This window comes from Polypterus senegalus, chromosome 6, assembly GCF_016835505.1.
Source record: "Polypterus senegalus isolate Bchr_013 chromosome 6, ASM1683550v1, whole genome shotgun sequence".
NCBI classification, from domain to species: Eukaryota; Metazoa; Chordata; class Cladistia; order Polypteriformes; family Polypteridae; genus Polypterus; species Polypterus senegalus.
The window spans coordinates 154,638,584-154,661,252 of NC_053159.1; the positions used below are offsets into that span (position 1 = coordinate 154,638,584).

At 36.8% G+C, this 22,669-nt stretch overlaps 1 protein-coding gene across 1 annotated transcript in view; it reads right to left on the reverse strand.

Annotated features, from left to right (window-relative positions):
* Window positions 1-22,669, reverse strand: part of chpfa (chondroitin polymerizing factor a) — a 103,442-nt gene that overhangs the window by 39,946 nt on the left and 40,827 nt on the right. The window contains exon 2 of the mRNA XM_039757398.1: window positions 17,728-18,292. Within this exon, the coding sequence (XP_039613332.1) occupies window positions 17,728-18,292 (565 nt within the window). The remainder of the gene's footprint in view (window positions 1-17,727; window positions 18,293-22,669) is intronic.

Here is a 22,669-nt window from a genome sequence, read left to right on the forward strand (position 1 = left end):
TTTGAATCAAGAAAACACTAACTTAGAGAATAGAAAACAACATTCTGTTCCTTATATAAAAACCTTAAAGTTGTAAGGACTAAAAAAATATTCTTGCCTGCTAATATTGATTCAACAAACACAGTACTTTGTGTTCACCCGATTTTTAATTTATAACCCCATTTCAGACATAAATCCTCATTAATAAAACCCCTGTCAGCGTCCAGGTGTCCGTGTGTGTGTCTTCTGGTGAAGTGCGCATGCGGGGGGCCGCGGCACACATTGCACCATGCCCCGCCCATGTGCTCGGCACCATGGATGCCCACACACTGGAAGCTGGGCACAGTGAATGGCCTTGCCGCTGCCGCGCATGATAAGAAATAAAGGACGCCACTGCTGGGGACAGTGCTGATTGGGTAGTCGCGGCCACGCACATAAAATCCGTTGCTGGGGAGATGCCACACATAAAATAATCAGCTGCACGCCCCCACAGATTAAAATACTTGCTGGGGAACTGCACAGTACTTGCTGGGGAGACGCCACAGGCATGATTATAAGCAGCACACCACACATTACATCAGTTGCTGGGGACACTCTGCTGATTGCCACTGTTGTGACAAAAAATTAAAGTCATATTACGGTCATCAAAGCCAGTATTACTGTCAGAGAAAATTACAGGCATTTTAAGGAAATACAAACCAGTATTACTGCGAGAAAATTAAAGACCCACAATACAGTGATGCATATTACAGCCACATACAAGCCAGTATTACTGTAGGAGAAAATATTACGGACGTATCTACTAACAACATGCCACCCAAAAAAAAGGACACGTCAAGTAGGAAAAAAGACACAGACAATCAAATCCTATATAAGCAACATATCCTGGAAGAACGATAAGCTCAACATGTAAACATCAACAAAAGAAAGGCTGAAAGACAAAGAAAAATACGAGCAAATAGATCGATTGAAGAAAAAGAAAATGACCGTCAGAAAAAAAGCCAAAAGAGAAAGACTCAGAAGAGCAAACCATAGAAAAAGTGCCACAGCCACAGTCAGTTATATGTTGCATTATCAAGAGTTAGAAGTTTTCCAGATGTTGTTGTCAAGGTTGTAGAGATTCCTGAACAAGGCAAACTGTTGCAAAATTCAGACAGAATATTTACAAGAAATGTTGTTTATAATGAAATTGTATACAAAAATTTCATGAGATAAAAAAATAGAAAATTTTACCTAAATATCTTCTTCAGATATTGTGTCTTACAGATTGTTACAAAGTTTTACAGTAAGGAAATATTAATTATACTTACTGTATTGTCATATACGTTTCTATTTTATTTTTATTATTATTTTACTTTAGGTGTCTTGCAAAAATATTTTTGACAAAAAAAAAATTAAGACAAGAAACAGAATGAGGTCAAGGTCCCTTGCCATTTAATATAGACTGTTCCTACTAATGTTTATACACTACTGTTCTAGCACCCATTATTGTAACGGGCTTAATGTCTAGTATAATATATTTGGTTTATGTATGAGTTCAATCTATTTTTTTTTAACATTTTATTGAATTTATTAAAATAAAATAACATTCTATACAAGCAAGTCAAATTTGACAAAACTAAGTTTAAATCAAATCAACTCCCACTCATGAGAAAGAGAGCTAGTCCAACAGAGTAAAATTTTAGTACGTACGTACATAAATACATACATACATGAAGACAATCCACTTCCTCAATTTAAATGCTTATTATAAAATGTTATTGATTAGATCCAGGTTTTAAAAAGTTTTGCACAGATCCTCTAAGCGAGAATTACATTTTTTTTTCAATTTCAATTTATATATAACACCAGTTACCCATTGACTTAAAAGAGGTGAGTTAGGATTCTTCCAGCATGATAAGTCTACGTGCCAATAATGAAGTAAAGGCAATTACTGTTTGTTTGTCCTTCTCCACTTCAAGCCCATCTGGAGGTACACCAAACACAGTTGTTAATGGATTAGGAGGGATTGTGATACCAAGGCTGTCTGAAAGGCATTTAAATATTTTTTTCTTAGTATCAGAAGTATCTTCAATTTTATAATCAGTCACTCAGCTTATGTGAATAAAGCAAAAAGTCTCACTCAGCTGTGTTGCTTCATTGTGTGCATCACATTGACCAAAGCCAACAAAAGGAAAAGCAAAATGTTGTCTGAGGTACTGTCAGATCGGTGTAAAAGTTTTGACTTCAGTATTGATGCCAGCTACCAGTAACAAAATGGTTACAAAGCAAAAAATGGATAACTCCAGCCTCCATGGTGCACAGTGCCTTTCTGCAGCACTATTCCCCACTTCTGTCATTACAGATGTGAAGTGCAAATCATATCGAAGCTGGAAATGGAGTTTTGAGGGAGGTGTTTTCCCCTGGTTAAGTCCCAATTCTGTGGAAGCAATGGGCGTCGGTGGGGGTGGGGGGGTTTTCATCACGTTGAAGCATGCAGTTACATCTTGTAATATCTACAAAAAGGATGTTTTTTCAACAACTACCAAGTGTCAAGGGGTGGGAGGGGATGATGTGGGAGATTAACAGGAAAACTGACATTTACTTCCAGTACCAAAATCCTGAAATGCTAGAACCATACCATTTTAAAATTGGGGTTTTTCAGTACTTTTCCAGTATAAGTATGCTCTGCAATGCTAGACTGAGGATGAATGGAATAAGGTAATAGTCAAGCATGGTCAAAAGTAAAGGCCACAAGACAATCTATGAAGAACTTCATGTTGATGTAACCATGGTAGCTAATATTATCAGAAGGCTTAAAGTCCATGGGACTACAGCAAGTCTCATTGAACATAACCACAAGAAGAAAGCCAACTCAAAACTGACTATCCCAGAATGATGTTCAAATGGTGGAGAAAGAACCAAAAAAATAACACATTCAAGGTGACCTCCAAGATCAAGGTACAGTATAATAGTTTCAAGATGAAGCATCAATTGCTGTCAGAATGAAATTGGACTCTATGGGAGACCACATTTCTAAAGGGCAAGCACAAAAGAACTTAAAATGGAATTTGATAAAAATGTATGTTGGCAAGCCACACTGCCTCTACAAAAATGTTCTTTGGAGAGCGGTTGGGAGCACGCGCTAATATAGTGCATTGCCACACCCACCACACGATGAACCACCTCAGGATCCACAGATTTAGGACCAGAGTCCACTCATGAAATAGGTGACACCTCAGCACTACGCTAGTTCAGATTTAATGGAACAGTGTGAGTTTTTTTGCAGTGGCCAGAGTGCTAATCCTGCCTTGCAAGTTGGAGGACCTGCATGCAGGGCTAGATGCAGGTTAACATCATAGCCTGGATGGAGCAATTGCAAGTTAGGGGTCTGCTCAAGGGCCCAACAGATTGGAATCACTTCTGGCATTTGCAGGATTCAAATGTGAAACTTTCTGATTGCTGGCACAGATCCCTAGCCTCACAGCCATTCTTCCTTTGGATAGATTAAACTAAATTAGAACTTTGTGGTAAGCCACAGCAACTCCATGGTCAAGGAAGATAAAACAATGCATACAAAAAACAACCCCATCCTACTATGAAACAAACACAAAGGAGGCTCATTTGTGATTCAATTATAAAAGTGTATGTAAACAATTACAATGCAATACAACTTAAATTTTTACAGTGCTTTCCACAGCACAGTGGGAACAGTTCTCAGTTAAAACACAAGTATAGATTATACCAATTACTAAATGCAACATTAGTAGACAAAAAATACAAATTTGTTCTAAGAAATGGAAACAAGGTAGAAACTAAATAAATAAAGATTATGACTTATTGGTGAACATGGCTAATATGCAGGAATATTTTAGACAAAATGAAGTAAATGAATGAGCACAAAAATAAATGCACCATGAAATGTAACAATAAACATAGAATAACAAATTCATTTGTGAGTTAAAATAATTAAGATTGGCTCAGGGTCACACAGTGGAGAATCACATTAGGAAAGTGAACCAACATCGTACTCTTTGCCTCCTTCATAAAGCTGATGTAACACTTATTTGTCTGTGAAACACAATACCACCTTTTGAATCAACAAACCAAATGTTTTGAGTACTGCACCATTATATATTTGAAGTACACCAAGATAATACTTTTTAAATATAAATGAATGCACAAAGGTGGTGATCTCAGCAGTAGGATCATCTGAAAATGATAGGTGACCTGTAACTTAGCAAACAGCAACACAGCCAACAATACTTTCATCTCACTTTGAAGCTAAATTCACAGTACAAACTCTCAAATCCCAAAAACCTTTTGATCACAGCTCTTGTAATTAACATGACAGTCCGGTGGAACACTACTACAGCACAGTCCATTGAAGTTAGCTTTGAAACTCGAATGGCATATTTACCAGCACATTTATGAGCTACCAAATGAAAAAATTCTGCATATTAAGAGTGAGATGATGTGATATATTAGATGAGATAATAGTAATAGAAAAGTATTAAAAAAGGATGAATTGCTTAAATGATCTGCATCCATCCCTGCATGTAGGCCCTCCAACCTGCAGGGAAAAACTTGGGGGTAGGTGGCAGAATTGGCACTCCAGCCACCATAAAAAAACCTCACACTGTTCTACTCCATCTCAACTAGTGTGGTGCTGAGGTATCTATCACCCGTTGCATGGCCGCACTCGGGTCCTAATCTGGATCCTGAATTGGTTTGTCGTGTGGTGGGTGCGGCAATGCACTGTATCAGTGCATGCACCTAACCTCTCTCACTCTCTCTCACTCACTCCATGGACTTAGAAATTTGTGATTATCTCTGTGCAAATAAAGAAATGTTCTGAATTTTTATCTGGGCTCCCGTAACATAAGTTTAATATGTCACTGTCCTCTGTACAAAAATATTTTATAAATCTACTTTTCTTTCTACTGACATCCAGAGTGGAAACAGATTTAGCACAGGGGCTCATCATTTAGAACTGCTAATCAAAGCATAAGACAAGACAGATAAAGACAGCTGGGGAAACCTGGACTATTTTTTGTCTGTCAACATGCAATTGTATAATTTTTGCCTTGTTTGGAATTGTATTATTCACCTAAGAGGGGGCCTGCACATGAAGAAAGGGTATAAAGCCTTGGAGCATTTCCCAGCACACCTTTGAAGCCGACAGATGAATGGGTGATAACGTCATCCGATCTGGAAAATCCTTCCAACGCAGCGACAAAAATGGCACACTCTATACATCGGGCCCTTAATCCCGAACTGGGATCTTGTCATGGCTTCCTTCATCTGTTATGCCGCATAAATCGTCATTAAAGAAAGCTAAGTTATTTCTCCTATGTGATTCTTACCGTCGTATAACTAAGGGTGGGGTATCGCTTTTTTATATTACTAGGGGGCTTCGCCCCCTGCTCGCTTTGCTCGCCAACCCCCGTGTTTGGTTTTCCAGATACACACTTTTAAGATTTCTTTTTTCTTTGAATTGTTGCTATTTCATTAGTTTCACTTTTATTTTAGTACTTCTGTAAAAACAATATTTGGAATCTTGCGAGTCCCAATATGCTGAATCTTTTTAATGAGGTCAGTGAGACATGTGTTTAATGACTTTGTACCATAATTCAGGATAGGTTTCACTATTTGGAATTTCAGCCCAGACAAAGTGATCTACAACATCAGCAGTTAATTTTTTTTTTTTACAAAGTAACCAATAAATGCACGTGCAGTAAACTCCGTTTTTTAAAATCTCAAGATTCAAGATTCTTTATTTGTCACATGCATAGTTATACAGGACAACATGCAGTGAAATGCATCCTGATCCGCTTATCAAAAACTGTGCAAAGTTAGAAGAATATCAATTAGATTAACAAAAAGTCATAGACTAAAAGATAACAGTATAGTTGCACATAATAAAGAAGTAAAATTATGTGAATAAAGTAGAATTAAGTGTTAAGTTGCAATAGTGCAGAGATTATTGTGCAAAACCAAAGTTAGATAGGTGCATAGCTAAATGAGGCAATTTGTTTGTTTGCACTACTGGGATCTTTACTTTCTTTTTTTTTTTATACTTTCTAACTTTCCTACTTTCATATCCTTTAACTTTCTCCACATGTGTATCACGCCAACATTTTTTTTTTCTGAGCCTTTTGAATTCCACTGCTTTCATAACCTCTAACCTGCTCTGCAAGTGTTTAGCGCCAACATTTGTGAACGTCTTTATGAAGTTCTACTTTGTCTTTTAATCTGTCTTAATTCTGAGCCGGAATGGACGTGCTTTATTTTCAGTTCCACTTGTTCCGAGATGATAATTACTTTCCTTATTTTCTGAATTTGCACCTAGATTATTCTTTTTTGTTCTCTTTTCTCTCCAACGCTTTTGAGTCTCTTTTCTCCATGCTGCTTTCTTCTTCGCTTATTCGTCGTTGTTTCATTTATAACATACCGTCCTTATACGCTTTATATGCACTGAGAGCCCTGGATCTGTGTGTGCTCAAATCCTATAGACGACTGAATGTTTTGCTGCCTCTTGGCTTATTTGATATTGATTGTAAGTAGGGCGTGTCTTGCAAGAATCTCATGTTCCACGTCATTGCGAGTCGGTCCTGAGTCAACCTCTTGGCACAAAGTCTCATGTTTAAAGTCCCCGCGAGACGCTCTGTGGTCATTTAAGGTCCCCGCAAGACGCTCTGTGGCCAATCTCATCTTGCGGTTTCTTTTAAATATCTTCCGTGATCTTAACGTGAAGATCATGTCTTGATGCCCTTGTGTTTCTCTCCAGGATTTTTTTTATAATAGAGAGATATCTGTATAGTTTCGGGTTATGTAACACACTGCAATTAAAAAATAACTAATTTCAACAAGGGAACTACCGCCCCCCTGCTGGATACAGCTCTGTGACTGCCTTATTTTAAAGATATTTACAAAGAATTTACAAAGCATGTCAAAATGGAAATAAAAAGGTGGCTGAGATTGCTCTTGAACTTGCAACAGCTGTTAACTCTTCACAAATGCCAGAACTTCATCAGGTAGCATGCTAAAGGCGGTCAGAAAAAGGGGCGAGAACAACTGTGTTGGAAAGTGGTAACCCGACTGGTAGACATGTCCAACAATTTTCTGTCATTTAATCTGACATGGTGGGACAATGAGATCAGCGACTGTGGTTGACACGTCTGACAAAAATGTGACATCGGCTTTAAGCCAGCATCCTTGAGTCACTTTTTCTCTGATGCAGATGACACTGGTATTTGGTGTGTATTTAAGGAAGAAGCTAACTGTGGACATGTAAGATATTTGTTTCTCAAATTACAAACACTGATATACTTTCTCACGTATGCAGTTATGCATCTTCTTTATCTGTTCTAGTTAGATCTATACTGCCCTCTTCACTCTAGACAGTATTAGACATCTTTGTATGAAATCTTCAGTTTATTAGCCAATTTTTCACATGGAATAACCTTTGGTTTCCAAAAAAAACCACAAAAAACACAACAGACTGACATGTTTTTTGAGAAAGCCACCGTTTTTGAACCCAAAACTGAATTTTAAGAACGCGAGAACCTTGCAGCCAAAGTGAATATATTAACAGGTGTCAGGGGTGCCAATGCGATTAAAATAGCTTCTATAAACAAAAAAAAAAAAAAATATTAGCATTTATACATGACTAATTAAGAATAAACTAATGTGGTTTTATTATTAGGACAATAAAGGAATGACTACTGAAAATGGAGATTTGCAGTTGTGTGTTAATAATCAGTCATTTCAAGCTGTAATAGCCATTGGAAACACTAGTAATGTCCTGGATATATTTTTAAATCAATTTGATTAAATCAATTTGACTCTTGATAAAAAACTATCAATTTTTATCAAAGACATGACAAATTTCTTGGTGTGCAGTTATAACTGTATTATTCTGCAACTGTTTACAATGTATGTTGTTTAACTTTTGTTATTTGTATGTCATGTTGTGCTCCATTACAAGCAGCTCCTTAGCTAACAAGATACATTCCTGTACTTTAAGTACTGGCAAATAAAAGTGATTCTGATTGACAACAGTAGGAACGATTAGATGTTCTAAGTCTTTGCAGTGTAGGCAAATCGCAAAGATCAATAAAACACAAAGCACAATAATTTATATTAGTATGTACATTTCTCAAAACCTGCTCATACTACTAAAAGATATCAAAGTCTAACCCTGTGGCATCTAGTGGAGAGCAGGAAGCTATATCGAATGATACAGCAGTCCAATTCAAAACACACTCTAAATAGCATATGTAACATTTTCATTTCTATCTTCTATTATTCTTCATTTTTCAAACCTGCTTACTTCAAAAAGGGACATGGGGTACCACAGACCTTCTTGGCCACACTAAGTGCAATGCAGTACCTAACCTTTTATTACTGTTAAATTATTCATTTATTTTGCGTTTATCCATGGTGACATACAAAACATACAAAACAAGTTAAATACATACAAGGATGAAGGTGCAAGCATCAAAAGCAACACAGAAAAAGATTAAAATGATTGAATTATGTAACAGGGCACACCCATAAAGGACTAGGGATAACCAGCAATTGATTAGTGATGTGGGGAAAAAAAAGAAATATCTGAAGAAAACTCAACAACATGAGAAAAACTAATAAACACACACAGTATCAGGGCCAGACTTGAAAAACTGTGCCACTCACAATCATTAATAACCAGTTAATTAAGACTTACCATTCAAACAAAACCGCGTATTTTTGGAATGTGAGTGAAAACTCACCCACATAAAAACAATGTACAAAACAATGTACAAAAAGAATCTTGCAGAAAGCAAATTTTAACATGTCTACTCATCTGTCCATGAAGCAGTTATTGCAACATTAGATGCTGTTGACAGAAGCCTATCAGATTTTTGGGGGGTTTAAAATAAGTCACAGTGTAGACTGAGCAAACAGCAGCTGCTGCTGAATAAGATGTAATTTAGGCCTGCAGCTGTAAACTGATGAGAACTACAGTTTGGAATACAAGGTTGTTTTATTACCTATTTATATTTAATAAGCACCTGTTGTCATAGTGATATCCAAGGGTAAGGTCATACTCACATTATGGATATCTTAAACGTAATATGAATGCTGGTATAGACTAAGAAATTGCACATTTTTATATAAACTCATAATAGCAATAACAACAACAGTACCCTGTTTTAAAAAAAAAAAAGAAACTGTAAATGGAGATTTATCAGGTATGTCTCATGCAAAGGCCAACAACTGGGGATGCTCCAATCATGTTTTTTTTTTTTTTTAAGGCAGATACCGATCACCAGTTTCATGTTACTTGATCGACAGATTTCAATACAGATTCCATTTTTCTTTCCTTTATCCCTTTAAAAAACATTTCACACTTAACTCCTGCATAAACAGACACTTAGAAGCCTTATGTCCTATATTAACCTTTACTTTTATAACTAATCTGTGGAACACATTTGTTAACTTTTCATTATTTTATTAACAAGTGAATGAAAATTTGTAGGTTTATTGTTCAGTGACCATAAAAATGCTAAAATAAAATACATATAAATAAAATATGTACAAAATTTTTTATCCATAATACATATGGCATAAAAGAAAATAAAGTGCTTCTCATAATTAGAAGCTGTCATGTTGTTTAATTTTATCCGTAAAATATATACAGGACTATTCAAAATGAAAGAGCAGATTTCAAAAAAATATTTCAAACAAACTGTATAAGACAGAAACACATTCTGCACATTACTTTCTAAAATACTTGAAAAAATACTAGAAAAAGTAGTCGCCAGTCAGCTTCAGTCACACCTTACGCATTACAATTTACTTGAGAAATTCCAGTCTGGTTTTTCCATTGGTCATAGTACAGAAACGGCACTAATGCGGGTTGTAAACGATATTCTGATATCCTCTGATGAAGGAAACTCCACTGTAACTATGTTGTTGGACTTAAGTGCAGCATTTGACACCATTGACCATTCTATTTTACTGCACAGGCTAGAAAATGATGTTGGGCTAACAGGCCCCGTGCTTGCTTGGTTTAGTTCTTATTTATCAAATCAATTCCAATATGTACAGAAATGTGCTGACAGTACTCCATCATTATACACAGAAGTTCAATATGGTGTCCCGCAGGGCTCAGTATTGGGACATTTACTGTTTTCACTTTACATGCTTCCACTGGGATCTCTCATTAGTAAAACATAATGTTAATTTTCACTCGTATACAGATGACACCCAGTTATACCTTTCATTTAAATCAAATGAAGTTTCTCAGAAGTTGTCTTTAATTAGTTGTGTTAGTGAATTAAAGGAGTGGATGAATGAGAACTACTTGTCTTTAAATACAGATAAAAAAGAGATGTTAATTGTTGTAGGGAATGACGCTGATCACAACAATATTTTGTCATCATTTAACTCAGTTGGAATCCCAATTAATTTTACTGAATCAGTCCGCAATCTAGAAGTTATCTTTGACTCTAGTATGTCATTTAAAGCGTATATTACAAAGTTGTCCAAAACATGTTTCTTCCATTTTAAAAATGTTAGGAAATGAAGGCGCTTTCTAAATAAACAGGATTGTGAGAAATTAATTAATGCATTTATCTCTAGTAGGATTGACAACTGCAAAGCGGTGTACACTGGCTGTTCAAACTGTTCTCTATATAGCTTCCAGTTAATCCAAAATGCGGCTGCAAGAATTAGTACAAGAACAAGAAAATACGAACACATAACTCCAGTTCTTAAATCCTTACACTGGCTCCCGGTTAAGTTTAGGGCAGATTTCAAAATCCTCCTTTTAACATATAAAGCATTAAATGGCCAAGGTCCGGCTTACTTGTCTGAACTTATCATGACTTACAAACCTGAGCGCACATTAAGATCTCAAGATGCCAGTCTGCTTATGATTCCAAGGATTTATAAAATAACAGTGGGAGGTCGAGCTTTTAGTTACAGGGCCCCTAAATTGTGGAATGGTCTTCCTGCTTCTATAAGAGATGCCCCTTCGGTCTCCGCCTTTAAATCCCGGCTGAAGACTCACTACTTCAGTTTAGCATATCCTGACTAAAGCTGCTGATTAACTGTACATACTGCATCTCTGTTGTTAGTCATTAGCACTAAAACATAAGTAACATGACAGTTATAATTGAATACTAACCATCACCTATTTTGTTTATCTTCGCGGTACTCAAATGTGGCTCTTCGTGTCACGGCCCACCTGCCAAGTTGTTTTGCCTGCCTGTGGTAAAGTCATCCCTTATGGAGGATCGCGGGAATCATGGGAAAGAGGGGTCCTTTCATCGGATATTACAGTGATGAATGAAAAGGCTTTACATGAAACTTATGCTAGTAAAAACGTCTTCCAATATATGGGCCAGTGTGGTTTTGATCATTGTCCGAAACATCCAAATAAAAAGAGAAATTATAAAGTGGAATTTCTCAATTGTTTCTGACTACAGCTTTGAAAACCCTTATTTTCCTTTTGAGCACTAGCAGAACTAGGCAGAAGTTAAGTCATGGACAGAGAGCAGTATAACACAAGTGATATTCACGCACAGAATCAGATTCACTTGTCACCAATTAACAACATAAGCTTAATGTGTCTGGGCTATGTGAGGAAACTGGTACACCTGGAAAAAAATTACACAGAAATGGGTAAAATATGTAAAGTTAACTCAAACAGTGAATGGATAGAGATTCAAACCCTGTCACCAGGAGTTTTATATACTGTATGTGTATGTATGTATGTATATATTATATATACAGTGCATCCGGAAAGTATTCACAGCGCATCACTTTTTCCACATTTTGTTATGTTACAGCCTTATTCCAAAATGGATTAAATTAATTTTTTTCCTCAGAATTCTGCACACAACACCCCATGATGACAACGTGAAAAAAGTTTACTTGAGGTTTTTGCAAATTTATTAAAAATAAAAAAATTGAGAAATCACATGTACATAAGTATTCACAGCATTTGCCATGAATTTCAAAATTGAGCTCAGGTGCATCCTGTTTCCCCTGATCATCCTTGAGATGTTTCTGCAGCTTAATTGGAGTCCACCTGTGGTAAATTCAGTTGATTGAACATGATTTTGAAAGGCACACACCTGTCTATATAAGGTCCCACAGTTGGCAGTTCATGTCAGAGCACAAGCCAAGCATGAAGCCAAAGGAAATGTCTGTAGATTTCCGAGACAGGATTGTCTCGAGGCACAAATCTGGGGAAGGTTACAGAAACATTTCTGCTGCTTTGAAGGTCCCAATGAGCACAGTGGCCTCCATCATCCGTAAGTGGAAGAAGTTCGAAATCACCAGGACTCTTCCTAGAGCTGGCCGGCCATCTAAACTGAGCGATCAGAGGAGAAGGGCCTTAGACAGGGAGGTGTCAAAGAACCGGATGGTCACTAACTCAGAGCTCCAGAAGTCTTCTGTGGAGAGAGGAGAACCTTCCAAAAGGACAACCATCTCTGCAGCAATCCACCAATCAGGCCTGTATGATAGAGTGACCAGACGGAAGCCACTTCTTAATAAAAGGCACATGGCAGCCTGCCTGAAGTCTGCCAAAAGGCACCTGAAGGACTCTCAGACCATGAGAAACAAAATTCTCTGGTCTGATGAGACAAAGATTTAACTCTTTGGTGTGAATGCCAGGTGTCACGTTTGGAGAAAACCAGGCACTGCTCATCACCAGGCCAATACTATCCCTACAGTGAAGCATGTTGGTGGCAGCATCATGCTGTGGGGATGTTTTTCAGCGGCAGGAACTGGGAGACTAGTCAGGATAAAGGGAAAGATGACTGCAGCAATGTACCGAGACATCCTGGATGAAAACCTGCTCCAGAGCGCTCTTGACCTCAGGCTGGGGCGACGGTCCATCTTTCTGCAGGACAACGACCCAAAGCATACAGCCAAGATATCAAAGGAGTGCCTTCAGGACAACTCTGTGAATGTCCTTAAGTGGCCCAGCCAGAGCCCAGACTTGAATCCGATTGAACATCTCTGGAGAGATCTTAAAATGGCTTTTTTCACGTTGTCATTATGGGGTGTTATGTGTAGAATTCTGAGGAAAAAAATGAATTTAATCCATTTTGGAATAAGGCTGTAACATAACAAAATGTGGAAAAAGTGATGCGCTGTGAATACTTTCCGGATGCACTGTATGAACTTATTATTATTTTGGGTAAAAAAAAAAAAAAAAGACTGAGAAAAAAAATGTAATTGTTAGATAAACAAAGGAGTACAGGCTGTTCTATTATAAAATGTAGGAATCCATAGTCTGAATGCATGGTATATCTTCTTTTTTTTTAATCTCCTCCTGTTTTAGCATCAAGTTAGGCAAATTACACAAGGGTCACAGGGTGGGTCAGTGAACAGGATTTGAAACAAAAGCCTTCTTTACTCAAACCTTTTTCTTAAACTAATGAAAACGCACAAAGCCTCTTGAGCTGATTTATGCAGGGCAACAGTCTACAGAGGATCAAAATACTGAATTATGCAGCAACATTACTGTGGCAGAGGTACCCCTAACATTAATATGCTTAGTGCTAAACAGGTTTGATATAATGAATGCAGGCACACGATAAAAATATGTAAAAAGTTATTAATTCAAACGAATTTTTCTTACTGCCTTTTTTTTTAATCCTATCCGTTTTGAGGTCAAAGAGTTTCAAGGTAGTTCATTTTAACACATACGATTTAATGCAATATCACTTTTTATTCATTTTTATATTAATTTTACTTATGTATCAGACTCCTTAGATTATAAAATACTCTCTAGAGAACATGATAAGAGTCCCCACCACACAGACTGGAAACAGGCATCATGGCACTTTTCTGTACATTTTCTTCTAACAGACTTGTGTCTTTATTTACCAAAATGTTTAAACTAGGATTCATTACTCTGTAAGACTTCAGCCACTGGCTACCACTCCAAGTTTTATGTTTTTTTTTTTTTAATCTCATTTGCATGTTGTTTTTCTGCAAGAATGCTTTCTTAGCTCCAACACTCCGATTTCTGTGTTAATTCCTGGGTCTTTCACTGTGCTTTCAGTCTTCAACTTGCCCAGTTTCTTCAGATTTCTGATCATTTAGATACCACATTTCAGCATGCTATTACTCACTAACTATAGCCTTATTGATACAAAACTCTGATTTTATGTCTGTGAAGTGTTAGCTTAGCAATTTCCAAACCTGTCTTCAAGGCACCACATTATCTGTGGCTATAATCCAATATAGTAATTTATTTGTTAAATCACCCCACTAGCACACCTGGTTCAGCTAATCACTACCTCAATCAGATGTGCTCTTCAGGACATTTAACAAATACTTTGAATGGCTGGGGTGCCTCGAAAAGAGGTCTGGGAAACTAACTTGTGTTACTTCAGTCATCTTGTGCGATATCAATGAATTTTCAGAAATTTCTGTTACTTTTCATTGTATTAATATTTATTTGTATTTCTTCTAATGTAAATGTATATAGTGTTTCACAATCAAAAAACATTTAGTGGCCAGATGTTCTACCAAAAACAATTCTTAAAGCTGTACAAAACCCCATGCACAGTACTGTATATAGCCAGTCAGAATTCTTAAGAATTCCGCAGTGCAGATGACGTGGACTCACCTGTGCTTGCTGCCCCAATGGCTTTAGTAAGAAAAACGTTAGTGATGCCATATCTTAGCTGTATCTCTGGCATACAAGTCCTATTAATCTTTGCCTGGAGAAAATACTTTGTTTTTAATGAAAACTTCAAGCCTTGCCCTCTGTTGCTGAGGTTTTTCTCGTGCACATTGCTGTGTGGCCGCATTTGCTGTACACAGGCCTTTCATAGTGAGAAGTGAGGTGCATGCAAGCACAGAAAAAAATTATAAGTGCATGCATGCTCCATCTAGTGGCTGTGGTTGAACGTGAGCAGAGCGGACTGCTCAATACACAAACAGGTCTTTCATTTATGTATGTGTAATATATTTGCTTATGCTATATTTTTCATGTGTTTTGTTTTTGACTATAATGTAATGGTAGTGGTGTGTAGTGTTACACTAAAAATAAAATTAAATGAATCAAATTGTTGTTTCTATGCTGTCCTGAAAATAAAAGTGTAAGCATGGAAGTTTTACCTATCATTTAATATGAGGAATGAACCAAACCTGAGTTTGGGAGTGCTTTGATGTAAAAAGAAATTACCAAAAAAAGCAACAGTCAAACAAACATTCTGACGATGCAGATTTGTAGAACAAATAGCCAATTCTATTGAGAAGGCAAACAGTTCGGTTATTTAGAAACTTGACACTTAAGAAGACAATAAAGTAGTTCAGTCCAGTAAGCAAGCTGTGATCATCAATCACTTTGATCACTGCGATCAAGAAGCTCATCAAACTTAACTCATTCACAAATAAGGTCTGTTTAAATAGCCTCTTCAGTGTGCACTCAAGCCAGAATTTTAAACAAATCCTTTGTTCCCACATACCCAAAAATGCAATAGGGTGGCTTACTCAATGTAAGCATTGCAAATACAATCACATTGGCCATTAATGTTAACCCCTAATTACATCCTAGCCAGGTGTTGTAGTGAATTTTCAGTTTAGGTTTAAACAGACTGTGTTGTCCCAGGAATAATTTATTTGCAGCAGGAATATTCAATATGTTTTCACCAAAAGTACAAGAAAATAGGTCAATAGACAATAATGTTCATTGTTAACATCTTTATTATGATCACAACTTCAATCCTATATGGCTTAAAGGTTTCCCAGGTTGCTTGTAACAAATAGTTAAACCGCTTTTTAGTTCATCGATAAAACATTACTGAAAAAAGATGCCCTAAATCTGGAGTGTGCAAAGTCAGTCCATGAGGGCTGTAGTGGCTGCAAATTGTGGTTCCAGCCTAATTTCTTAATGAAAAGACAATTATTGGTTTCAAAGCAAAAAGTGCTTAAGCAATATTTTTATGCTTCATTTTAGTCGTCTCTCTTGTTAAGATTCTCCACCCTTTATTTCTTATTTTAGTCTTAAACAGCTGCATTCACTGTTGCTCCTTATAAGCAACAACATAAAAATGACAAAAGAGCCAGCAGTTCTCCATGTAACTTATTTCTATTTGTGGTTGTGTATATTCATCATCATTAAAAAGAGCTTAATGGTACAATGGTAGTTACAAACCTCTGTTCACTGGATATGCCTTACATCTTTCTGTCTTTGTTCATCTCATTGCCTTTGGTTATCGGACATTCTAGTCCTTACATCCCTCTTTCTTTGTGCTTGTGTTGCCTTTTTATGTCTCTTATCAGGTCTCCGGGCTGGGGACCCTGACAGTTTCAAAAAATTAAGAGATAATTTATCCCCTTATTATTTACTACTGTTACATTATACAGGTTGGTACACAAAGAAGTAGCATAATAAGGAGCCCCATCACCATTTCAGCACCAACAGCAGACATACTCAAGTGAAGAACAGTTGGATGTGGTGATTATAACAAAGGATGGAGCAACATGGTATATGACTGACAGCTCAGTCATCCAAATACATGTATATTTAATGAGGAAAGCGGTATCAATGCATGGTTGTGGTCATCAAGCACTTCAGACCTATCATCTTGCCATTTTTACCTCCTAGTCTCATTAAAAGGAAAAGTATATGGAACCAACCAGCAAACTTTGGAAAAGTAGAATGTCGCCATACACCAAGAGACACACAACATCTTAGCCAATGGACTGATGTCAGTTTTTATGATGGAGTGTGGAGCCTTTCATCACCACCAGCGGAGAATATTTTCAGCTCTGCTTTCAAAATGGACAGCAAACGTTCTTTAATAACACTCTCTAATAATAAAAAGTCTGAATTAGCGTAAGCCGCCCTAATTCAGGGTGTTCATAAGAAATGTGATGATTTACTTCATGAGGTAGAAATACGTAATAAAGAAGAATAGCTGGGTCAAATGATTGAAACATTAAAATGATTAAATACATGATTTAGTTTAAATGTTTAAAGTGCAAATATTCTCATAAAGGATCAAAAATCAAAAATAGTAGGAAATTCATAATCACTGGCCTTGAAATAGTCTAAAAAATACCCCACATTCATACGTGCGAATTTTGCTATTTTTAACCTTCCAAGAAAAGCTCATAAGTAGTTCTTATGAACAATAAAATATTTACAGTATAACATAACATTTCTCATTCTTCTATTACAAATATAATTTTTAATAACTTTGAAACCAAGGCCAGGCTACTTTTCCAACATCCACTGTGTCAGCACTTACTACCTTATTTTCCACTGATTATTTCAAAAATTATTTGATAGTATGAGTCTACAGTTGTTGCCATTCGATGTTGATCAACTTGACAGCCTGATATGAGACTGGTTTCAGTTTTAAATACAGAAAAGTTACAAGGTGCCACCACCGTCAACTTCTGACGCCACTGTTACACCCATGTGTTACAAGTGACTCCTTGTATTACATGTAAAAGCCTCTGCATATACAAACACACCCAAAATACACCACTGAACAATTCATAATGAATGAATGGGCAGAATGCTACTGCACAAGTCTGGCAGAAAAACATGTTAACCAGGTACTCTTTTAGGAAAACTGCAGAGTAATTTTAAAGTTTCAAGAACATTAAAATTCAGGATTATTTCAAATATTAGTTGCTTTACATGGTAACATTGTTCTACCCTGCACTTCATTAAGAGTTTTTTTTAAAGACTTTAGTTTAATGTAATACACAAAAACAAATTACAAGACAGAATCTTACCTCATGTTCATTTACACAGTTTGTATTGCCGTAATCGATGATGCATCTTCCTAGCCATTCATCTGGCCTGGCGCTCACTATGTCATTCCGACAGTTTTCAAGGTACGGCTGCAGTTTAAGCAGAAGCATCCTAGACAGCAAATAGCCAAATCCACCATAGCAATACCTTCCTTCCAGCTCCCCTCCAATGAATTCCTCCGGTTTGCCCATGTAGAGATCCACATCAATGCTTAAATGCCCCACTAGCATTTTGATGCGGTCTGCCTCCACATAGGTATCATCTTGAAGAAAATAGAACCAGTCGTACTCATTGATGTAGTGTTCAAGCACATACTTAATGGTCTGGAACATGTTCCAGATATGGCGTTCATCACCATGAGTGACCACAAACATTCCATGGGGGGTTTTTCGGTTCCGCATTCCAGTGAAATAGACAACGTTTTCTAAATGATGGCTAATTGTTCGGTTTACAGCCACTGCCATAGTGTTAAGGGTATTTTTGGATGTAAGGACTCCAACAAAAAGTCTCTCCCGTATTCCTAGTTCAGTGCTGATATATTTTGCCCTGCAAGTAATTAAAAAAAAAAAAATTAGCACATCATTTTAAAAAAAAACATAAAAAGCAGATTTGAAAGCCATGACATTTATTCAGAAAGAAATGAGACATGAAAGTGTTTGTTTACTGAGATCAAGGCTAAATCGGGCCTTTAAATTATCCCACTCTGTTAAGAATGATTGTAACCCATGCTGGAAAAACAAAGGCACTGTATATATTTAAAACAGCAAAAATAAGACATGTAACTAAAGGATTAAAAATGGTAAAGAACACATTTAATTCACTAACCCAAATTACATTCAAAAACAAACAGCACAAAATGTTAAGAACACACTATTACTGTCCTAAAAACCATTTATTTTTTCAGTAGTAGCCAAATAAAAAAAAGACCAACTACTGTTCTTGGTTTTCAGTTTTGAAGTGGCAGTATTAATAAAATAAAAACTTCACCACCCACTAATTTAATCAATCTACAACACCGGCCTTTTGTCATCAATATGAAGGAAGAGGCCTGGGTTCCACAGAGCAATGCATACTTCTGAATTCTGCAATGATCCTATTTTTGAATCTTTATATTTTTAATTACTAGTTTAAGCATTTAATTCACTTAAGATGATGAATCCATCCATTTTCAAGTTTGCCAGCTAATAAGTGATGCTGGTGATCTACTTATGAAATAAACCTTCTTTTTTCTAATGTGTCTCATTGTCGTTTTGTTTACTTTGTTTTCTTAAACTTATTATCAACCCTGAGCTCATCTTAGATGACAGGTTTAGAGTAAAATTCCCCGAAATGTTGTCGTTTTATGGAGAGCACTTCATATGGAGAGCAAATCCCAATGTATAGTACATTTAAAAAGTATTCACATTTTATTGTTCTACAACACTGAACAAACCAACTTGATTACAAGATTATTTTATTAATTAATTATACTGGATCATAAATGGATTCTTATGGTCATTAGATACCATGGTAAGTCATTCACACCTGAATCATACCTACATTAAGCACACCCACATTCACAATTCAGTGAGATTAATAAATATTCTTTAATACTCAAGTATATACTAACTAGCCTGTAAAAATAAAATTTATGAAATTATGAAATACTTGAGATTAATTTCTTTCATAAACTATTAATTTTATCAAAGAATACTAGCTTTCTCCAGAATCAATTGGACTCTTTGCTGACTGACTCTTTCTAAAACAGTATTTGGCTGGTGCATGCTCCAAAAATATTAGTAGTAGTACTTTCAGAAGAGTTTTGGTTGTGAAATGCTAAAGGTGAAAAGAGTCTCCTCTTCTTTAAATTAATAGTTACCCTTAATAAAAGCAGTAAAATTTAGAGGAACAATTACAAAAGATACCTTCCTATTTTCCTTTCTTTTAGGAAACCATCTAAGGTTTATTTTTTCTGCTCACTTAGAACAGTTCAAAAACAGCCTTTAAAATACAGTGAAAGTCTTCTACACAGAGATTGTCAAATCCTCCGGCTATGAATCTAGCTTGATCCCAGGCACAAGACAGCTTATGCCATGTCCTGAAAGTGAAATACATCTTGGTGGCAATGGAATGAAAAGAAGGAATGCCCTTTCAGTGAGGACAGTTTATTTAAGTGGTTCATGTGTTCAATGTGAAAGTCTGTTAATATGAAATGACACAAAACTATTAGAACTACTCTCTTTGTTGAATATTTAACCAGAGGACAGTCCCAAGATGCAGACTGATCATTTATGACCAAGTGTCAAAATTAACCCATCAGTTTTCTGAATCTGCTTAATCTGATTCAGGGTTTGATGTTTATGGGAGGCTGAGCCGACCTCAGTAGCATTAAATGGCCACTAGTAATTTTTAAAACCAATTACTTTTGAGAAGAATGAGATGGGCCTGTGTATAACAATATACACTGAATACAAAATTACATTTTCCTTTTCTCTGTCTCCTCGTGATCTGCTTTTTTAAATTTCAGGCATACAGAGAATATATCAGTCCAAATGTCCATCATTTACCAGGAGACTGTATAGAGCAACTGGTATTAACACCCACCAAATCACTTAAATTGATGAAAGAAAAGATTGGTTGTTCATTGATTAGACTAATAAAGTAAATATTACTAGGAATCAAATGCAAATGTGAGGAATGAGAATAAATATTTTCATAATTTTAACTTAGTTAAGCTTTACAAATACCTGATGTAAAACAGACAGGCTACAAAAACAAAAAGATCCGAAATTCACATATAGTCTTCTTAAAAAACGCTCCACTGATCCCTGTGCAGTCATCATACATTACACTGCTAAACTATGTGTAATGTTGGAAAAATGGATCATGATCTATAGCCATAATCATGAGGCAAACTCTGACAATGCCTGTATTCAAACCATACTTTCTACCCTGAAGCACAAAAACTGACATGTTACCAATGCTAATTTTTTAAGTATTTTTCTCATTTTCCCATTAACATGAATGCATTCATCCGTAGTGGTTACTTGTATTAGATTGGCATTCACTGTACACAGAACATGCACGCTAGGAGTCAAGTGACTTATTGCATGTGCCAAGTTATCTTGTAATTAAATATGTTTGAATGACTATTTTTATTTTCTACAAAAAACAGTTTTAGCTATATATTATTATTATTGCTCCCACAACACAAATATGTGTGTTATGTTAATTGGCAACAGGAAAGTGTCCCTGTGTGAATACTGGGATTGGGATAGGAAACAGATTTTTGTGCACTCCAAACTGGATATGTGGATTACAAAAATGGAGCAATGCTTTAATACACAGCCATAATGTACAACATCCAAGTTTTCACATTGACAATGCATCTTGACAGTATGCAACATACACAATTTATTTGCTTATTCACTCCTTCTGTTCCAATATATTATTCTAGAGGTGGATGCATAACCTGTCAGCATTACATGCTAAACAAAAACTAACCCTAGACCAGGGATGGACAAATGTTTTTGGTTGCACAGTAAATTGTTAATAATGACTTGTACAGCAATCCAAATATAACATGAACACTGGCGATCTAGCACCTTTTATTAACTTTAAAACATGTTGCTTCAAGAAATGGTTTTTAATTATAAAACTTTTTGTTAAAAGTAGGGGTGCTGTTTAATCACCATTTACACATGTGATTAATGCAGTAAATATTTCTGTGATTAAATTTTTTATCACCACTGTGTTCATTTGGGGCGGCACTGTGGCGCAATGGTAGCGCTGCTGCCTCGCAGTAAGGAGACCTCGGTTTGTTTGCCTGTTCGTTCATTCGTCCATTCATCTGCATGGAGTTTGCATGTTCTCCCCATGTCTGCATGGGTTTCCTCCCACAGTCCAAAGACATGCAGGTTAGGTTCTTTGGAGATCCTAAATTGTCCCCAGTGTGTGCTTGGTGTGTGGGTGTGGGTGTGTGCGCCCTGCGGTGGGCTGGCGCCCTGCCCGGGGATTTGTTCCTGCCTTGCGCCCTGTGTTGGCTGGGATTGGCTCCAGCAGACCCCCGTGACCCTGTAGTTAGGATATTGCTGGATGGATAATGGATGGATGGATGTGTTAATTTGACCGCACTTCATAATTTGTTAATAAGGCAGTGTCATATGAATCCAAGTCTATCAACAGATAGGAGTGGTGTAGCACTGCCACATAAATATACTGTGCAGGTTTCTGTCTCAAGTGAACTGCCTGGGCTACTACACATTTAATTCAACATTCCTGGACTGAAAATGGGAGAGCAGTGATTGACATCATCTCCCTTTGATGGTGGAATTTCTAGGCTGCTGTCAGGAACTTGTTCCAATCGGTAGCCAATTGGAGGTCAGACAACTAATTACAAAAAAAAGATGAAAGAAAAAACCCAGTGTGAGACATCTGATTCAAGCACTAAGGTCATATTCTTTTTAGTGGAAAAAACAAAAGGAGTTCATAAAAAAGGGCATCCCCAGAACTAACTGACCATCCATCCATCCATCTTCTGTTTCTTATTCAGGCCTGGGTCACAAATTGCAGCAGTCTAAGATCCCTAGATGTTTCTTTTCCTAGCCACCACCTCCAATTCCTCCTGTGGGAATAACAAGATGTTCTCAGACCAGCTGAGAGAGATAATCTCTCTAGAGTGTCCAGAGTCTGCCCCGAGGTCTCCCTGCAGTTGAACATGGCCGCATCCAGAAGGTTTCCTGATCACAGGCCCAAACCATGTTATTTGGCTACTTTCGATGCAGAGTTTCTCCCAAATCTTCCAAATCTCAGCGCTCCTCACCCTGTCTCTAACAATGAGCCCAGACACACTGTGATGGAATCTCATTTTTCACACTTGCATCTGCGATCTAGTTCTTTCAGTTGTTCAGCTGTTGACTGATTACAGTATTCAATTGTTTCTGT